Source organism: Salmo trutta, chromosome 29 (genome assembly GCF_901001165.1).
Source record: "Salmo trutta chromosome 29, fSalTru1.1, whole genome shotgun sequence".
Lineage (NCBI taxonomy): Eukaryota > Metazoa > Chordata > Actinopteri > Salmoniformes > Salmonidae > Salmo > Salmo trutta.
The window spans coordinates 39,403,912-39,424,680 of NC_042985.1; the positions used below are offsets into that span (position 1 = coordinate 39,403,912).

Sequence of the window (20,769 nt, forward strand, 5' to 3'; positions counted from 1 at the left end):
CACCTTATCCAATCCTTTCAGAGTTACATACTTGAAGTGCCTATAGGGTGGTAGGGGTTGGGGTTCGATTTGTAATTCGTTCTGTACCCTTAGAATGAAAACTGGAGCATGTCCATATGTCTATGGTTGTTTGCACAGTTGACTGGATCGCAGAGCTGCACTTTCTTGTACAGGAGTTTCACAGTTTGCATGTTGCTGTTGTTTGTTTATCTCTTTCTATTAGGGATGATGAATTGATTTCTGTAGCCATGCATGCGGTCGGTGACTGGTGTGGTCAATGACTGTTGGTCCTCCTGTTCTTCCACAGACACAAGAGCTGACCGCTCGGACAGGAGGAAACTCTTCCGACACTACACTGTGGGGTCCTACGATAGCTTTGATGCCTCCAGGTAAGGTTACTCAGATGCCTGTATTAAAACACACACACGCATACACACAGGGTGATAAGCTAAGTGGAAGTTTATCTGAAGTGGTAGCTTGTCTCAGAGCAGTGTTTTGTTTCTGCTCTAGTTTTCAGTTGTTATCATTACATTTTTCTCCTCTTCTTCTTCTCTCTCATTGTCTTATCCACTCCCAGTCACAGGCTTACTTTCCAAGGTGTTGGATATGACCACTAGGCAATTTTAGACCACCAATCACAGCATGTAGCGTAATATAGGCATATCTCCCATAAGGGGCCGTTCGAAAATGACTGTGGGGGACAGAGATAGGAGAGGGGGGGGGCAAATATTTTCTTTGCTTTGGGGAGGGTTGTGTAGTTTTTTATTGGGCACACTACAGTGGAGGGTATAGTGCATTTTCCCCCTATTTCCATTCACTGTTTTGGCAGGTTTTCCTATATTCCATCCTAGCCAACTTTCCCATCTAATTACATATGCCTCCACTATGGAACCTGTGGTTCAACCAATTGAAAATGTTCTATGGGACACCTGTTTTGCCACTGACAGGCCGTGCACTGCAAGCCACAGGTTCGTTGTGTGAATGAATGAATTAATGAATGGATTTCCCTCTGTTCTGTATAGGCTACGTTTATAATGCATCAATGCTGCAATATATCAATTTATCACCGCCAGATCACGTCCCACCAGAGCTACATGTAGCCTACGCTCTCGCCATTCAATCTTCCCCACCAGTTCATTTTCATTGCCTATTTTATATTCAGCAAGCAAGAGTGCTTCTTCTCCTCAAATAAATAAAAAAATGCTCAAAATAAGTTTTTTTTATTTAAAAACATATTACAGACTAAACTATAGGCCTATGTTGCTATTCTTGGACTCGCATTGGGCTAGGCTAGTCATTGAATAGCCCATTCATAGACGCTAACTACCTTTAGCGCCTATTGATGATAGTAACTTCTGGCCGGGGGAGTTTTGTTAAGAGCCCGACGTTTGCTCTAAACGTTAAGACGTTGGTAGCTAGCTGTTGCTAAATATCTCAAACTAAAAATATAATTTTTGGAACAAATCAGTCCCTCAAGCCTTATCCTTATCTGGATCTATTATTTAATAATTTGGCTATTGCGCATGTTGAAGAGACTAAACTGCTGGGTGTCACCTTAGATAGCAAGCTATCATGGACGTGACCCGCCAAACTGCGCTTCTTATCACCCGCCTGCTTAACCAGGAAGCCAGCTGCACCAGTGTGTCAGAGCCTGCAGGTGCCCGGACCACCCCAAGGAGTCGCTAGAGCGCGATGAGCCCCCCCGGCCAAACCCTCCCCTAACCCGGACGACTTTGGGTCAATTGTGCGCCACCCTATGGGACTCCCGATCACGGCTGGTTGTGATACAGCCCAGGATCGAACCCAGGTCTGTAGTGATGCCTCTAGCACTGCGATGCAATGCCCTGGACCGCTGCGCCACTCGGGAGGCCCTAGGAAAGTATCTTTCATAATTATTTTCTAAAAACGAAAGGTTAAATTACTACACAACTTTATCGGGTTAGGGTTCCCACACGCGCCATATTTCCATGTCACAGCGCTTGTTTATGGAAAACAGACGGTAGACAAAGTCTACTACCTATGCTGATTATCTATATGTGTCTCTGAACACCTGTGTGTAAATGGAAGACGGACGCAACAAACGTGTTGTCACTGAAAAATACTGTTAGCTGCAACTGTGTTAAAACAGCATAAAACAGTATACAGTAAGTGTATATTTTGCATTTGTCAAACTGTCAAATTATATGAAAGTAGAGAGCTTAATATATCTAGAACCGCACCACCATTGAGAATCGATTCACGTTTAGATGGAGTATATGGCTGTTTTGGCTGCCAGAGCCAATTTGCCTATAAACAGAACGTGTAAGGTCCTTGGACTATAAGGAGTAACGTTAAGCTCCTTTAGTCCATCATTGGCCTAGTCGTTCAAGAGCAATAAAGAATAGAGAGAGGAGAGGGTGAGAGGAGAGTCTGTGGAGATGCCAGCGGAGAATTGCACAAGAAGGGAACAGTGAAGTCAGAAAGATATATAGACTAAATTAGAAGTTAAGCTAATTAATATAGGCCTATTAATGCATAATTAGTATGATAGCCTATATATTTGGCTTTGGTAAACTACCACAAGGAATTTAGGCGACCACCTGTGATATGCAAGACAGACAAAAAAAACATTTGAACATATCAATAAGTGGTTACACAGACTTAGATATTGTATAAGTCTACACTCATTCAGATTTAAATGTGGTGTCAATTGAAGCACCAATTGCTTCACAAAAACTAGGATATGGACATTGCATGTTGTTTCTATCTTATGGTTGTCAATTTCGTCTTCATAGACTATTCTTGTATAAATGTCTCTCTCCCAATCCCCTTTAAACTTGCCTTGTCAATTGAGATGAGCTGATAGCTTAGATTGATGTGTCCTTTGATGGGTGTGTGTGTGAGTTCGCTAATTCTCTCTATGTCCATTCAAAAACGTAGGTATGTCATGATGATCAGCATATACAGTACCAGTCAAATGTTTGGACAAACTTACTCATTCAAGGGTTTTTCTTTATTTCAATATTTTCTACATTGTAGAATAATAGTGAAGACATCAACACTATGATATAACACATATGGAATCATGTAGTAACCAAAAAAGTGTTAAACAAATGAAAATATATTTTGAATTTGAGATTCTTCAAAGTAGCCACTCTTTGCCTTGATGGCAGCTTTGCACACTCTTGGCATTCTCTTAACCAGCTTCAACTGGAATGCTTTTCCAACAGTCTTGAAGGTGTTCCCACATTTGCTGAGCACTTGTTGGCTGCTTTTCCTTCACTCTGTGGTCCAACTCATCCCAAACCATCTCAATTGGGTTGAGGTCAGGTTTTTGTGGAGGCCAGGTCATCTGATGCAGCTCTCCATCACTCTCCTTCTTGGTCAAATAGCCCTTACACAGCCTGGAGGTATGGGGTCATTGTCCTGTTGAAAAACAAATGATAGTCCCACTATGGATGGCGTATCGCTGCAGAATGTTGTGGTAGCCATGCTGGTTAAGTGTTCCTTGAATTCTAAATAAATCACTGACAGTGTCTCCAGCAAAGCACCCCCACACCATCACACCTCCTCCTCCATGCTTCACGGTGATAATCCATTCACGTACTCTGAGTCTCACAAAGAGACAGCGGTTGGAACCAAAAATCTAAAATTCGGACTCATCAGACCAAAGGACAGATTTCCATCGGTCTAATGTCCATTGCTCGTGTTTCTTGGCCCAAGCAAGTCTCTTCTTATTATTGGTGTCCTTTAGTAGTGGTTTCTTTGTAGCAATTTGACCATGAAGGCCTAATGCACGCAGTCTCCTCTGAACAGTTGATGTCTCTTTGCTTATTTGAGCTGTTCTTGCCATACTATGGACGTGGTATTTTACCAAATAGGGCTATCTTCTGTATACCAACCCTACCTTGTCACAACACAACTGATTGGCTCAAATGCATTAAGAAGGAAAGAAATTCCACTAATTTACTTTTAACAAGGCACACCTGTTAATTGAAATTCATTCCAGGTGACTACCTCATGAAGCTGGTTGAGAGAATGCCAAGAGTGTGCAAAGCAGTCATCAAGGCAAAGGGTGGCTACTTTGAAGTATCTCAAATATAAAATATATTTAACACTTTTTTGGTTACAACATGATTCCATATGTGTTTTTTCATAGTTTTGATGTCTTAACTATTATTCAACTTCTGACTGGTACTGTATGTGTGAGGACTGATGACAGGTGCCAGTTTTGTATTTCCTCTCTTATTAAATGGGAGGAACTGAAGCAAACGCTCCTGTCATAATATAATAATCTTGTAATATTTTTGGTAACCTCCATTATTTCTCTCTCATTAGCCTCTCTAACCACTTTAAACAACATATTGTAATGAAAATAGTAGGGAGTGAGCTCGCCCGCCGAAGTGGTGGGTGGACCCTCAACCTTCTATAGCCCAGCATGGCATCAACTGTGCCACACAACCAAGCTTATGATGTTTCTAGAGACAATATCTCTCTCATAATCACTAAATGCCTAGGTTTACCTCCTCTGTACTCACATCCCACCATACCTTTGTCTCTACATTATACCTTGAAGCTATTTTATCGCCCCCCAGATACCTGCTCCTTTTTCTCTCTATTCTGGACGTCACAGACGACCAATTCTTATAGCTTTTAGCCGTACCCTCATACTTATTCTTCTCTGCTCCGCTGGGGATGTAGAGGTGAATCCAGGCCCTGCAGTGCCTGGCTCCACACCTACTCCCCAGGCGCTCTCTTTTGATGACTTCTGTAACCGTAATAGCCTTGGTTTCATGCATGTTAACATTAGAAGCCTCCTCCCTAAGTTTGTTTTATTCACTGCTTTAGCACACTCTGCCAACCCGGATGTCCAAGCTGTGTCTGAATCTTGGCTTAGGAAGTCCACCAAAAACTGTGAAATCTTCATCCCTAACTACAACGTTTTCAGACAAGATAGAACGACCAAAGGGGGCGGTGTTGCAATCTACTGCAGAGATAGCTTGCAGAGTTCTGTCCTGCTATCCAGGTCTGTACCCAAACAATTTGAACTTCTACTTTTAAAAATCCACCTCTCCAAAAACAAGTCTCTCACCGTTGCCGCCTGCTATAGACCCCCCTCGGCCCCTAGCTGTGCTCTGGACACCATATGTGAACTGATTGCCCCCCATCTATCTTCAGAGCTCGTGCTACTAGGCGACCTAAACTGGGACATGCTTAACACCCCAGCCATTCTACAATCCAAGCTTGATGCCCTCAATCTCACACAAATTATTAATGAACCCACCAGGTACAACCCCAAAGCCGCAAACACTGGCACCCTCATAGATATCATCCTAACCAATGTGCCCTCTAATTACACCTCTGCTGTTTTCAACCAAGATCTCAGCGATCACTGCCTCATTGCCTGCACCCGTAATGGGTCAGCGGTCAAACGACCTCCACTCATCACTGTCAAACGCTCCCTGAAACATTTCAACGAGCAAGCCTTTCTAATCGACCTGGCCCTGGTATCCTGGAAGGATATTGACCTCATCCCGACAGTAGAGGATACCTGGTTATTTTTTAAAAATGCCTTCCTCTCCATCTTAAATAAGCATGCCCCTTTCAAGAAATTTAGAACCAGGAACAGATATAGCCCTTGGTTCTCCCCAGACCTGACTGCCCTTAACCAACACAAAAATATCCTGTGGCGTTCTGCATTAGCATCGAACTGCCCCCGCGATATGCAACTTTTTAGGGAAGTTAGAAACCAATACACACAGGCAGTTAGAAACGCCAAGGCTAGCTTTTTCAAACAGAAATTTGCTTCGTGCAACTCCAACTCTAAAAAGTTCTGGGACATTGTAAAGTCCATGGAGAATAAGAACACCTCCTCCCAACTGCCCACTGCACTGAGGATAGGAAACTCTGTCACCACCGATAAGCCCACTATAATTGAGAATTTCAATAAGCATTTTTCTACGGCTGGCCATGCTTTCCACCTAACTACCCCTACTGCATTCAACAGCACTGCACCCCCCACAGCTACTCGCCCAAGCCTCCCCCATTTCTCCTTCTCCCAAATCCATTCAGCTGATGTTCTGAAAGAGCTGCAAAATCTGGACCCCTACAAATCAGCTGGGCTTGACAATCTGGACCCTTTCTTTCTAAAATTATCTGCCGAAATTATTGCAACCCCTATTACTAGCCTGTTCAACCTCTCTTTCGTGTCGTCTGAGATTCCCATAGATTGGAAAGCAGCTGCTGTCATCCCCCTCTTCAAAGGAGGTGACACTCTTGACCCAAATTGCTACAGACCTATATCCATCCTACCCTGCCTTTCTAAGGTCTTCGAAAGCCAAGTCAACAAACAGATTACCGACTATTTCGAATCCCACCGCACCCTCTCCGCTATGCAATCTGGTTTCAGAGCTGGTCATGGGTGCACCTCAGCCACGCTCAAGGTCCTAAACGACATCGTAACCGCCATCGATAAGAAACAATACTGTGCTGCCGTATTCATTGACCTGGCCAAAGCTTTTGACTCTGTTAATCACCACATCCTCATCGGCAGACTTAGTAGCCTTGGTTTCTCAAACGATTGCGTCGCCTGGTTCACCAACTACTTCTCTGACAGAGTTCAGTGTGTCAAATCGGAGGGCCTACTGTCTGGACCTCTGGCAGTCTCTATGGGGGTACCACAGGGTTCAATTCTTGGGCCAACTCTTTTCTCTGTATACATAAATGATGTCGCTCTTGCTGCTGGTGAATCTCTGATCCACCTCTACGCAGACGACACCATTCTGTATACTTCTGGCCCTTCTTTGGACACTGTGTTAACAACCCTCCAGACGAGCTTCAATGCCATTCAACTCTCCTTCCGTGGTCTCCAACTGCTCCTAAACACAAGTAAAACTAAATGCATGCTCTTCAACCGATCGCTGCCTGCACCTGCCCGCCCATCCAGCATAACTTCTCTGGACGGTTCTAACTTAGAATTTGTGGACAACTACAAATACCTAGGTGTCTGGTTAGACTGTAAACTCTCCTTCCAGACTCACATCAATCATCTCCAATCCAAAGTGAAATCTAGAATTGGCTTCCTATTTCGCAACAAAGCATCCTTCACTCATGCTGCCAAACATACCCTCGTAAAACTGACCATCCTACCGATCCTCGACTTCGGTGATGTCATTTACAAAATAGCCTCCAATACCCTACTCAACAAGCTGGATGCAGTCTATCACAGTGCCATCCGTTTTGTCACCACAGCCCCATATACAACCCACCACTGCGACCTGTATGCTCTCGTTGGCTGGCCTTCACTTCATAATCGTCGCCAAACACATTGGCTCCAGGTCATCTACAAGACCCTGCTAGGTAAAGTCCCCCCTTATCTCCGCTCACTGGTCACCATAGCAGCACCCACCTGTAGCACGCGCTCCAGCAGGTATATCTCTCTGGTCACCCCCAAAGCCAATTCCTCCTTTGGCCGCCTCTCCTTCCAGTTCTCTGCTGCCAATGATTGGAACGAATTACAAAAATCTCTGAAACTGGAAACACTTATCTCCCTCACTAGCTTTAAGCACCAGCTGTCAGAGCAGCTCACAGATCACTGCACCTGTACATAGCCCATCTATAATTTAACCCAAACAACTACCTCTTCCCCTACTGTATTTATTTATTTTATTTATTTTGCTCCTTTGCATCATATTATTTATATTTTAACTTTTAACTTTCTTCAAACTACAAATCTACCATTCCAGTGTTTTTCTTGCCATACTTTATTTACTTTGCCACCATGGCATTTTTTTGCCTTCACCTCCCTTATCTCACATCATTTGCTCACATTGTATATAGTCTTATTTTTTTTTCTACTGCATCATTGATTGTATGTTGTTTTACTCCATGTGTAACTCTGTGTTTTTGTATGTTGTCGAACTGCTTTGCTTTATCTTGGCCAGGTCGCAATTGTAAATGAGAACTTGTTCTCAACTTGCCTACCTGGTTAAATAAAGGTGAAATAAAATAAATAAATAAAAAAAGTGGCAGAGTCGATATCTGCGCTTAGAAACACAGGGTTGCTACACTATTGCCAAGGCAGTTACTGTTGTCTAATCATTATTAAGTTAATTAAACAAAAGTGGAGGGTAATATAATTTTTTTCAAGTATAAGGTGAGGGTCAGGTGAAAATATTTTTTTATGTTGGGCAGGGAGGTAAAAAAAAATCATGACAACTCGAGTTGGACCCCTCCTCCCCCCTAATAATTTTTGAATTGTCCCTAACTCAACCAGATAGTCAGACCCTTTGACTTTTTCCACATTTAGTTACATTACAGCCTTATTCTAAAATTGATTAAATAAATTAAAATCCTCATCAATCTACACACAATACCCCATAATTATAAAGTGAAACAGGTTTTAAAAATGTATGCACATTTATGAAATATAAAAAAATAATGGACCTTATTTAAATTAGTATTCAGACCCTTTGCTATGAGACTCGATATTGAGCTCAGGTTCATCCTGTTTCCATTGATCATCCTTGAGATGTTTTTATAACTTGTTTGGAGTCCACCTGTGGTAAATTCAATTGTTTGGACATGATTTGGAAAGGCACACACCTGTCTATATAAGGTCCCACAGTTGACAGTGAATGTCAGAGCAAAAATCAAGCCATAAGGTCAAAGGAATTGTCCGTAGAGCCCAGAGACAGGATTGTGTCGAGGCTCAGATCTGGGGAAGGGTACCAAAACATTTATGCAGCATTGAAGGTCCCCAAGAACACAGTGGCCTCCATCATTCTTAAATGGAAGAAGTTTGGAACCACAAAGATTCTTCCTAGAGCTGGCCGCCCGGCCAAACTGAGCATTCGGGGGAGAAGGTCCTTGGTCAGGGAGGTGAACAAGAACCCGATGGTCACTCTGACAGAGCTCCAGAATTCTTCTGTAGAGATGGGAGAACCTTCCAAAAGGACAACCATCTCTCCAGCAATCTACCAATCAGGCCTTTATGGTGGAGTGGCCAGACGGATGTCACTCCTCAGTAAAAGGCACATGACAGCCCGCTTGAAGTTTGCCAAAAGGCACCTAAAGGACTCTCAGACCATGAGAAACAAGATTCTCTGTTCGGATGAAACCAAGATTGAACTCTTTGGCCTGAATGCCAAGCGTCACATCTGGAGGAAACCTGGCACCATCCCTACGGTGAAGCATGGTGGTTGCAGCATCATGATGTGGGGATGTTGTTCAGTGGCAGGGACTGGGAGACTAGTCAGAATTGACAGAAAGATGAACAGAGCAAAGTAGAGAGATCCTTGATGAAAACCTGCTCCAGAGCGCTCAGGACCTTACACTGGGGAAAGGTTCACCTTCCAACGGGACAACGACCCTAAGCACACAGCCAAGATAACGTAGGAGTGGCTTCGGGACAAGTCTCTGAATGTCTTTGAATAATCCAATGGAACATCTCTGGAGAGACTTGAAAATAGCTGTGCAGCGACGCTCTCCATCCAACTTGATAGAGCTTGAGAGGATCTGCAGAGAAGAATGGGAGAAACTCCTCAAATACAGATGCCAAGCTTGTACCGTTTTTTTTTTTTAAATTCACCTTTATTTAATCAGGTAGGCCAGTTGAGAACAAGTTCTCATTTACAACTACGACCTGGCCAAGATAAAGCAAAGCAGTGCGACACAAACAACACGGAGTTACACATGGGCTAAACAAACGTACAGTCAATAACACAATAATCACTACCAAAGGTGTTTCAACAAAGTACCGAGTAAAGTGTCTGAATACTTATGTAAATGTAATGTTACATTTCTATATTTTTAATACATTTGCAAAAAATAAAAAATAACTGTTTTTGCTTTGTATTTATCGGGACTGTGTGTAGATTGATAAGGGATTTTTTAAATACATTTTAGAATAAGGCTGTAATGTAGGAAAATGTGGAAAAAGTCAAGGGGTCTGAATACTTTCTGAATGCACTGTAAATATGCAGGAGCCGTGTATGTACTACATAGGTCAAGGTGAACAACTGATAGTGGCAAGTGGCCATCACGGAATAGCCTATGATAACAGATAACTCAGCAATGAGTTGTCATTGCATCCAAACCTGACTACTAAGCTACTATTATCCCAAGTTGAAGTAGGGCTTAAAAAAAAATGCTTCTAATTCAATTTTTTTTAGGCAGAGACATCAGGGCCCCTTTTGCTCTTTAAAGATTCATAATAGATTTTTAACAGACAGAAGGGGATTTAATTTGACATGAGCCAGGAAATTTCCTGGCCAACAGGCACAGGGGGAGATAAAGGCGCCAAATGTAGACCGGCAATCTTTCTCAGAATTGTTGTCAATGTCAACATCAGGGACAGGAAAGAGGAAAAACAAAAGGAACCAAAAATAAAACAACAATAGCCTGTAACGAGAACTGTATTCACTGTATACCAAACATTTGGAACACCTTCCTAATATTGAGTTGCCCTCCCCCACCCCCCTTTTGCCCTCAGAACAGCAACAATTTATAGGGAATGGACTCTACAAATTGTTGAAAGTGTTCCATGCTGGCCCATGTTGCTGGCCCATGTTGACTTCAATTCTTCCCACAGTTGTGTCAAGTTGGCTAGATGTCCTTTGGTTGGTGGACCATTCTTGATGCATAAGGAAAACTTTTGAGCTTGAAAAACCCAGCAGTGTTGCTGTTCTTGCGCCTGACACTAATTACCATACCCCGTTCAAAGGCGCTTAAATATTTTGTCTTGCCCATCACCCTCTGAATGGCACAAACTCAATCCATGTCTCAATTGTCTCAAGGCTAAGAAATCCTTCTTTAACCTTTCTCATCGTCTTTATCTACACTGATTAAAGTTGATTAAACAAGTATCATCATAAGGGATCATAGGTTTCACCTGGATTCACCTGGTCAGTCTATGTCATGGAATGAGCAGGTGTCCTTAATGTGTTGTATACTCAGTGTATATCCATATGTACACATAACTAGCCTATACGTACAGTTGACGTCGGAAGTTCACATACACCTTAGCCAAATACATTTAAACTCAGTTTTTCACAATTCCTGACATTTAATCCTAGTAAAAATTCCCTGTCTTAGGTCAGTTAGGATCACCACTTTATTTTAAGAATGTGAAATGTCAGAATAATAGTAGCGAGAATTATTTCTTTCATCACATTCCCAGTGGGTCAGAAGTATACATACACTCAATGAGTATTTGGTAGCATTGCCTTTAAATTGTTTAACTTGGGTCAAACGTTTCGGGTAGCCTTCCGATAGCTTCCCACAATAAGTTGGGGGAATTTTGGCCCATTCCTCCTGACAGAGCTGGTGTAACTGAGTCAGGTTTGTAGGCCTCCTTGCACGCACACGCTTTTTCAGTTCTGCCCACAAATTTTCTATAGGATTGAGGTTAGGGCTTTGTGATGGCCACTCCAATACCTTGACTTTGTTGTCCTTAAGCCATTTTGCCACAACTTTGGAAGTATGCTTGGGGTCATTGTCCATTTGGAAGACCCATTTGCGACCAAGCTTTAACTTTCTCACTGATGTCTTGAGATGTTTCTTCAATATATCCACATAATTTTCCTTTCCTCATGATGCCATCTATTTTGTGAAGTGCACCAGTCTCTCCTGCAGCAAAGCACCCTCACAACATGATGCTGCCACCCCCGTGCTTCACGGTTGGGATGGTGTTCTTTGGCTTGCAAGCCTCCCCCTTTTTCCTCCAAACATAACGATGGTCATTGGGGCCAAACAGTTCTATTTTTGTTTCATCAGACCAGAGGACATTTCTCCAAAAAGTATGATCTTTGTCCCCATATGCAGTTGCAAACAGTAGTCAGCCTTTTTCATTGTGGTTTTGGAGCAGTGGCTTCTTCCTTGCTGAGCGGCCTTTCAGGTTATGTTGATCTAGGACTCATTTTACTGTGGATATAGATACTTTTGTACCTGTTTCCTCCAGCATCTTCACAAGGTCCTTTGCTATTGTTCTAGGATTGATTTGCACTTTTCACACCAAAGTACATTCATCTCTAGGAGACAGAACGCGTCTCCTTCCGGCGCGGTATGACGGCTGCGTGGTCCCATGGTGTTTATACTTGCATACTATTGTTTGTACAGTTGAACGTGGTACCTTCAGGCATTTGGAAATTGCTCCCAAGGATGAACTACACTTGTAGTGGTCTACAATTTTTTTCTGAGGTCTTGGCTGATTTCTTTTGATTTTCCCATGATGTCAAGCAAAGAGGCACTGAGTTTGAAGGTAGGCCTTGAAATACATTCACAGGTTATTCCAATTGACTCAAATGATGTCAATTATCCTATCAGAAGCTTCTAAAGCCATGACATCATTTTCTGTTTAAAGGCACAGTCAACTTAGTGTATGTAAACTTCTGACCCGCTGGAATTGTGATACAGTGAATTATAAGTGAAATAATCTGTCTGTAAACAATTGTTGGAAAAATGTTGTGTGTCATGCACAAAGTAGATGCCCTAACCGACTTGCCAAAACTATAGTTTGTTAACAAGACATTTGTGGAGTGGTTGAAAAACAAGTTTTAATGACTCCAAACTAAGTGTATGTAAACTTCCGACTTCAACTGTAAATGGCTCTGCCTGTAACAAGAAAGGACAATTTAGGTATTTTGGTATTTGGTATTTTATTAGGATCCCCATTAGCTGTTGCAGCAGCTACTGTTCCTGGGGTCCACACAAAACATGAAACATGACATAATACAGAACATTACTAGACAAGAGCAGCTCAAGGACAGAACTACATCAATAAAAAATCAACTTAAAAAAGGCATACGTAGCCTACATATCAATACCGGTCATTTGGTTCGACATTTGAATTAGTGCAGTGGTCACATCACCAGGACTACAATGTGTTGATATCCCACAGAAGCCTATTGCGGGATTGGGTTCTGGCCTCATAATGTATACATTTTGACACTTGTATCTGTTATTGTCACTCGGGTGGTTGGATAGAGATGATTCAATCGATAACATGCAAACTCTCCTCTGTCAAACCATAGGAAGTTGTTAAATCAACAAAGCGGCGATGCTTCAGGTGATAACGGTGCGATTAATGTCATTGACCACTGGACTCCATGTCTGACAGTTCATGGGCGATAACCTCATGGGCTATTTTAATGTGTGATCGTATTGCTTTTGATCTTGCTGATTATCCTGACAAGTTAAAGTGACTAGGTGTTTTGAATAAACGTTATTTAAATAAAAAGTTGTATTATTACTATAATAATAATACCAATAATAATATAACCAGTATGTTGTCCTTTTTTTCTAAACAGATTGCGTTGCTTAGGAAACTCTGCATTTGCTGCTCTGTTGCTAGGAAGGCAGTTGCAGCTCTCTATCTCTCCTCTCATCCCTCACCATGCCTATTTAATGTGTCTCATATCTCATCCACTGTCTGGGTGGATTTTACCGTTTTTTTACCCCTCATTTGCAATTGTAGAGTACACACACACACACACACACACACACACACACACACACACACACACACACACACACACACACACAGAGAGCTTCTTGGGAGCCATGGTGTGAAGGAAGGATAAAATGAGGGAGATTGTGAGATTTACTGCCAATTGAAAGTTCAATAGGTGCCTTTCATTCCCCCCTAATCCCAGCTCTTATGGCAGATAAACGTTAGCAAATGTGTGTGCCTATATATATATATATATATATATATATATATATATATATATATATATATATATATATATATATATATATATATATATATATATATATATACACTGCTCAAAAAAATAAAGGGAACACTTAAACAACACAATGTAACTCCAAGTCAATCACACTTCTGTGAAATCAAACTGTCCACTTAGGAAGCAACACTGATTGACAATAAATTTCACATGCTGTTGTGCAAATGGAATAGACAACAGGTGGAAATTATAGGCAATTAGCAAGACACCCCCCAAAAAGGAGTGGTTCTGCAGGTGGGGACCATAGACCACTTCTCAGTTCCTATGCTTCCTGGCTGATGTTTTGGTCACTTTTGAATGCTGGCGGTGCTTTCACTCTAGTGGTAGCATGAGACGGAGTCTACAACCCACACAAGTGGCTCAGGTAGTGCAGCTCATCCAGGATGGCACATCAATGCGAGCTGTGGCAAGAAGGTTTGCTGTGTCTGTCAGTGTAGTGTCCAGAGCATGGAAGCGCTACCAGGAGACAGGCCAGTACATCAGGAGACGTGGAGGAGGCTGTAGGAGGGCAACAACCCAACAGCAAGACCGCTACCTCCGCCTTTGTGCAAGGAGGAGCAGGAGAAGCACTGCTAGAGCCCTGCAAAATGACCTCCAGCAGGCCACAAATGTGCATGTGTCTGCTCAAACGGTCAGAAACAGACTCCATGAGGGTGGTATGAGAGCCCGACGTCCACAGGTGGGGGTTGTGCTTACAGCCCAACACCGTGCAGGACGTTTGGCATTTGCCAGAGAACACCAAGATTGGCAAATTCGCCACTGGCGCCCTGTGCTCTTCACAGATGAAAGCAGGTTCACACTGAGCATGTGACAGACGTGACAGAGTCTGGAGACGCCGTGGAGAACGTTGTGCTGCCTGCAACATCCTCCAGCATGACCGGTCTGGCGGTGGGTCAGTCATGGTATGGGGTGGCATTTCTTTGGGGGGCCGCACAGCCCTCCATGTGCTCGCCAGAGGTAGCCTGACTTCCATTAGGTACCGAGTTGAGATCCTCAGACCCCTTGTGAGACCATATGCTGGTGTGGTTGGCCCTGGGTTCCTCCTAATGCAAGACAATGCTAGACCTCATGTGGCTGGAGTGTGTCAGCAGTTCCTGCAAGAGGAAGGCATTGATGCTATGGACTGGCCCGCCCGTTCCCCAGACCTGAATCCAATTGAGCACATCTGGGACATTATGTCTCGCTCCATCCACCAATGCCACGTTGTACCACAGACTGTCCAGGAGTTGGCGGATGCTTTAGACCAAGTCTGGGAGGAGATCCCTCAGGAGACCATCCGCCACCTCATCAGGAGCTTGCCCAGGCGTTGTAGGGAGGTCATACAGGCACGTGGAGGCCACACACACTACTGAGCCTCATTTTGACTTGTTTTAAGGACATTACATCAAAGTTGGATCAGCCTGTAGTGTGGTTTTCCACTTTAATTTTGAGTGTGACTCCAAATCCAGACCTCCATGGGTTGATAAATTGGATGTCCATTGATTATTTTTGTGTGATTTTGTTGTCAGCACATTCAACTATGTAAAGAAAAAAATATTTAATAAGATTATTTCTTTCATTCAGATCTAGGATGTGTTGTTTAAGTGTTCCCTTTATTTGTTTGAGCAGTATATATGCAATATATATACACAATATATATATACGCAATATATATATACACTACCGTTCAAAAGTTTGGGTTCAGCACCGTTTTTGTCCATTAAAATAACATAAAATTGATCAGAAATACAGTGTAGACATTGTTAATATTGTAAATGACTATTGTAGCTGGAAACGGCTGGAAACACCAGACTCAACGGCAACAGTGAAGAGGCGACTCTGGGATGCTGGCCTTCTTGGCAGAGTTGCAAAGAAAAAGCCGCATCTCAGACTGGCCAATAAAAAGAAAATATTAAGATGGGCAAAATAACATAGACACTGGACAGAGAAACTCTGCCTAGGCCAGCATCTCGGAGTCGCCTCTTCACTGTTGATGTTGAGACTGGTGTTTTGTGGGTACTATTTAATGAAGCTGCCAGTTGAGGACTAGACACTCTAATGTACTTGTCCTCTTGCTCAGTTGTGCACCTGGGCCTCCCACTCCTCTTTCTATTCTGGTTAGAGCCAGTTTGGGCTGTTCTGTGAAGGGAGTAGTACACAGCGTTGTACGAGATCCTCAGTTTATTGGCAATTTCTCGCATGGAATAGCCTTCATTTCTCAGAACAAGTATGGACTGACGAGTTTCAGAAGAAAGTTATTTGTTTCTGGCCATTTTGAGCGTGTAATCGAACCCACAAATGCTGATTCTCCAGATACTCAACTAGTCTAAAGAAGGCCAGTTTTATTGCTTCTTTAATGAGAACAACAGTTTTCAGCTGTGCTAACATAATTGCAAAAGGGTTTTCTAATGATCAATTAGCCCTTTTAAAATGATAAACTTAGATTAGCTAACACAATGTGCCACTGGAACACAGGAGTGATGGTTGCTGATAATGGGCCTCTGTACGCCTATGTAGATATTTCATTAAACATCAGCCGTTTCCAGCTACAATAGTCATTTACAACATTAACATTGTTGACACTGTAGTTCTGATCAATCTGACGTTATTTTAACAGACACATTTTTTTGCTATTCTTTCAAAAACAATGACATTTCCAAGTGACCCCAAACTTTTGAACTGTAGTGTATATACAGTTGAAGTCGGAAGTATACATACACTTAGGTTAGAGTCACTAAAACTCGTTTTTCAACCACTCCACAAATTTCTTCTTAACAAACTATAGTTTTGGCAAGTTGGTTAGGACATTTACTTTGTGCATGACACAAGTAATTTTTCCAACAATTGTTTACAGACAGATTATTTCACTTATAATTCACTGTATCACAATTCCAGTAGGTCAGAAGTTTACATACACTAAGTTTACTGTGCCTTTAAACAGCTTGGAAAATTCCAGAAAATTAGCTTCCGATAGGCTAATTGACATCATTTGAGTCAATTGGAGGTGTACCTGTGGATGTATTTCAAGGCCTACCTTCAAACTCGGTGTCTCTTTGCTTGACATCATGGGAAAATCAAAAGAAATCAGCCAAGACCTCAGAAAGAAAAATTGTAGACCTCCACAAGTCTGGTTCATCCTTGGGAGCAATTTCCAAACGCCTGAAGGTACCACATTCATCTGTACAAACAATAGTACACAAGTATAAACACCATGGGACCACGCAGCCATCATACCGCTCAGGAAGGAGACATGTTCTGTCTCCTAGAGATGAATGTACTTTGGTGCGAAAAGTGCAAATCAATCCCTGAACAACAGCAAAGGTCCTTGTGAAGATGCTGGAGAAAACAGGTACAAAAGTATCTATATCCACAGTAAAACGAGTCCTGTATTGACATAACCTGAAAGGCCACTCAGCAAGGAAGAAGCCACTGCTCCAAAATCACCATAAAAAAGCCAGACTACGGTTTGCAACTGCACATGGGGACAAAGATCGTACTTTTTGGAGAAATGTCCTCTGGTCTGATGAAACAAAAATAGAACTGTTGGCCATAATGACCATCGATATGCTAGGAGGAAAAATGGAGATGCTTGCAAGCCAAAGAACACCATCCCAATCGTGAAGCACGGGGGTGGCAGCATCATGTTGTGAGGGTGCTTTGCTGCAGGAGGGTCTGGTGCACTTCACAAAATAGATGGCAACATGAGGAAGGAAAATTATGTGGATATATTGAAGCAACATCTCAAGTCATCAGTCAGGAAGTTAAAGCTCCTCTTGCCGCTCGCATCCCGTTAGCGGGATCAACAGCCAGTGAAAAAATCAGAGCGCCATATTCAAAACCAAATCTAATCATTTCTATTTCTCAAACATAGGACTATTTTACACCATTTTATAGATACACTTCTCCTGAATCGAACCACGTTGTCCGATTTCAAAAAGGCTTTACAGCGAAAGCAAAACATTAGATTATGTTAGGAGAGTACATCGACAAAAACAACCACACAGCCATTTTCCAAGCAACTAGCATGCATCACAAATACCCAAAACACAGCTAAATGCAGCACTAACCTTTGACGATCTTCATCAGATGACACTGCTAGGACATCATGTTACACAATACATGCATTTTTTGTTCGATAAAGTTCATATTTATATATAAAAACAGCATTTTACATCGGCGCGTGACGTTCAGAAAATATTTTCAGTCATCTAAAATCATACATTGCATTAGAAATATTCCCTTACCTTTGATGATCTTCATCAGAAGGCACTTCCAGGTATCCCAGGTCCACAACAAATGTTGTTTTGTTCGATAAAGTCCACCATTTATGTCCAAATAACTCCTTGTTGTTCGTTAGTCCAGTAAGCTACTCCAAGTGTAGAAAGCGCGCAGACGATGTCGCGACGAAAAGTTAAAAAAAGTTGTATTTACGTTCGTTCAAACATGTCAAACGTTGTAAAACATCAATCTTTAGGGCCTTCAGAACGTGAAGATTCAGTAATATTTAAACCGGACAGTTCCTGTGTCTTGAAAAAGGTTTTGGAACGGGAGGATCCATCCTCATGAACGCGCACCAAGAAGTGATGTCACCCCCTGCCTCAACAACTTCCCCTCCTTGTCATTCGGTCTTTGTTCATCGTAGACACTTCAAACAACTTTGTAAAGACTGTCGACAACTAGTGGAAGCCATAGGAAGTGCACAATTATTACTACGTCACTGTGTATTCAATAGGAAACGACTTGAAGAGAGCCCATGCATCCAGATTTCCACTTCCTGGTAGGATTTCTCTCTGGTTTTTGCTTGCCATATGAGTTCTGTTATACTCACAGACACCATTCAAAGGGTTTTAGAAACTTCAGAGTGTTTTCTATCCAAATCTATGAATAATATGCATATCCTAGCTTCTGAGTTTGAGTAGGAGGCAGTTTAATATGGGCACATATTTTTTCCGAAATAGTCAATACTGCCCCCTATCCTTAGGGAGCTGTAAGAGGATTTATTAAAGCTTGGTCGCAAATGGGTCTTCCAAATGAACAATGACCTCAAGCATACTTCCAAAGTTGTGGCAAAATGACTTAAGGACAACAAAGTCACGGTATTGGAGTGGCCATCACAAAGCCCTGACATAAATCCCATAGAAAATTTGTGGGCAGAACTGAAAAAGTGTGTGCTAGCAAGGAGGCCTACAAACTTGACTCAGTTACACCAGCTCTGTCAGGAGGAATGGGCCAAAATTCACCCAACTTATTGTGGGAAGGATGTGGAAAGCTATCCGAAACATTTGACCAAAGTTAAACTATTTAAAGGCAACGCTACCAAATACTAATTGAGTGTATGTATACTTCTGAGCAACTGGGAATGTGGTGAAAGAAATAAAAGCTGAAATAAATTATTCTCTCTACTATTATTCTGACATTTCACATTCTTAAAATAAAGTGGTGATCCTAACTGACCTAAAACAGGGAATTTTTACTAGGATTAAATGTCAGGAATTTAAATGTAAATGTATTAGTTTAAATGTATTTGGCTAAGGTGTATGTAAGCTTCCAACTTCAACTCTCTCTCTCTCTCTCTATATATATATATATATATATATATATATATATAGGCACATAGACAGTGTGACTAGTGTGGCATACTAATTTGCTAAAGTTTATCTTGTAGAGAACTAGGAACAGATATAGCCCTTGGTTCACTCCAGACTTTACTTGTACTTGACCAGCACAAATACATCCTGTGGTGTACTGGATTAGCATCGAATAGCCCCCGTGATATTCAACTTTTCAGGGAAGTTAGGAACCAATATACACAGTCAGTTAGGAAAGCAAAGGCTAGCTTTTTCAAACAGAAATTTGCATCCTGTAGCACAAATTCCAAAAAGTTTTGGGACACTGTGAAGTCCATGGAGAATAAGAGCACCTCCTCCCAGCTGCCCACTACAATGAGGCTAGGAAACACTGTCACCACCGATAAATCCACGATTATCGAGAATTTCAATAAGCATTTTTCTACGGCTGGCCATGCTTTCCACCTGGCTACCCCTACCCCGGCCAACAGCTCTGCACCCCCCTCGGCAACTTGCCCAATATATTAGATGTGGTCTATCACAGTGCCATCCATTTTATCACCAAAACCCCATATACTACCCACCACTGCGACCTGTATGCTCTCGTTGGCTGGCCCTCGCTTCATATTCGTTGCCAAACCCACTGGCTCCAGGTCATCTACAAGTCTTTGCTAGGTAAAGCCCCACCTTTTCTCAGCTCACTGGTCACTATAGCAACACCCACCCGTAGCACGTGCTACAGCAGGTATATTTTACTGGTAATTTCCAAAGCCAATTCCTCCTTTGGCTGCCTTTCCTTCCAGTTCTCTGCTGCCAATGACTAGAACGAATTGCAAAAATCACTGAAGCTGGAGACTTATATCTCCCTCACTAACTTTAAGCATCAACTGTCAGAGCAGCTTACCGATCACTGCAGCTGTACACAGCCCATCTGTAAATAGCCCACCCAACTACCTCATCCGCATATTGTTATTTATTTTGCTCTTTTGCACCCCACTATCTCTACTTGCACATCATCATCTGCACATTTATCACTCCAGTGTTAATGCTAAATTGTAGTTATTTTGCCACTATGGCCTATTTATTGCCTTACCTCCCTAATCGTACTACATTTGCACACGCTGTATATTGATTTTTCTATTGTTATTGACTGAACGTTTGTTTATCTCATGTGTAACTCTGTGTTGTTGTTTTTGTCGCACTGCTTTGCTTTATCTTGGCCAGGTCGCAGTTGTAAATGAGAACTTGTTCTCAACTGGCCTATCTGGTTAAATAATGTTGTTTTTTTTGTTTTTTTTTATAAAAATAATACATCTGCCATAAGAGCTGGGATTAGGGTGGAATGAAAGGCACATATTGAATTTTCATTTGGCACTAGACACTTATCTCACAATCTCCCTCATTTTATCCTTATATATAGTATATAGATAGACTGAACAGTTCCAGCAGCAGATGTGGCAGGTAAAGGGTATATAGCAGTACTGCTGGTAGCCTGG

At 42.1% G+C, this 20,769-nt stretch overlaps 1 protein-coding gene across 2 annotated transcripts in view; it reads left to right on the forward strand.

The window, feature by feature from the left end:
• Positions 1-20,769, forward strand: part of LOC115167600 (SH3 and multiple ankyrin repeat domains protein 2-like) — a 236,447-nt gene that overhangs the window by 139,133 nt on the left and 76,545 nt on the right. For both annotated transcript variants that reach the window (XM_029722187.1, XM_029722186.1), the window contains one exon: positions 308-389. In XM_029722187.1, the coding sequence (XP_029578047.1) occupies positions 308-389 (82 nt within the window). The remainder of the gene's footprint in view (positions 1-307; positions 390-20,769) is intronic.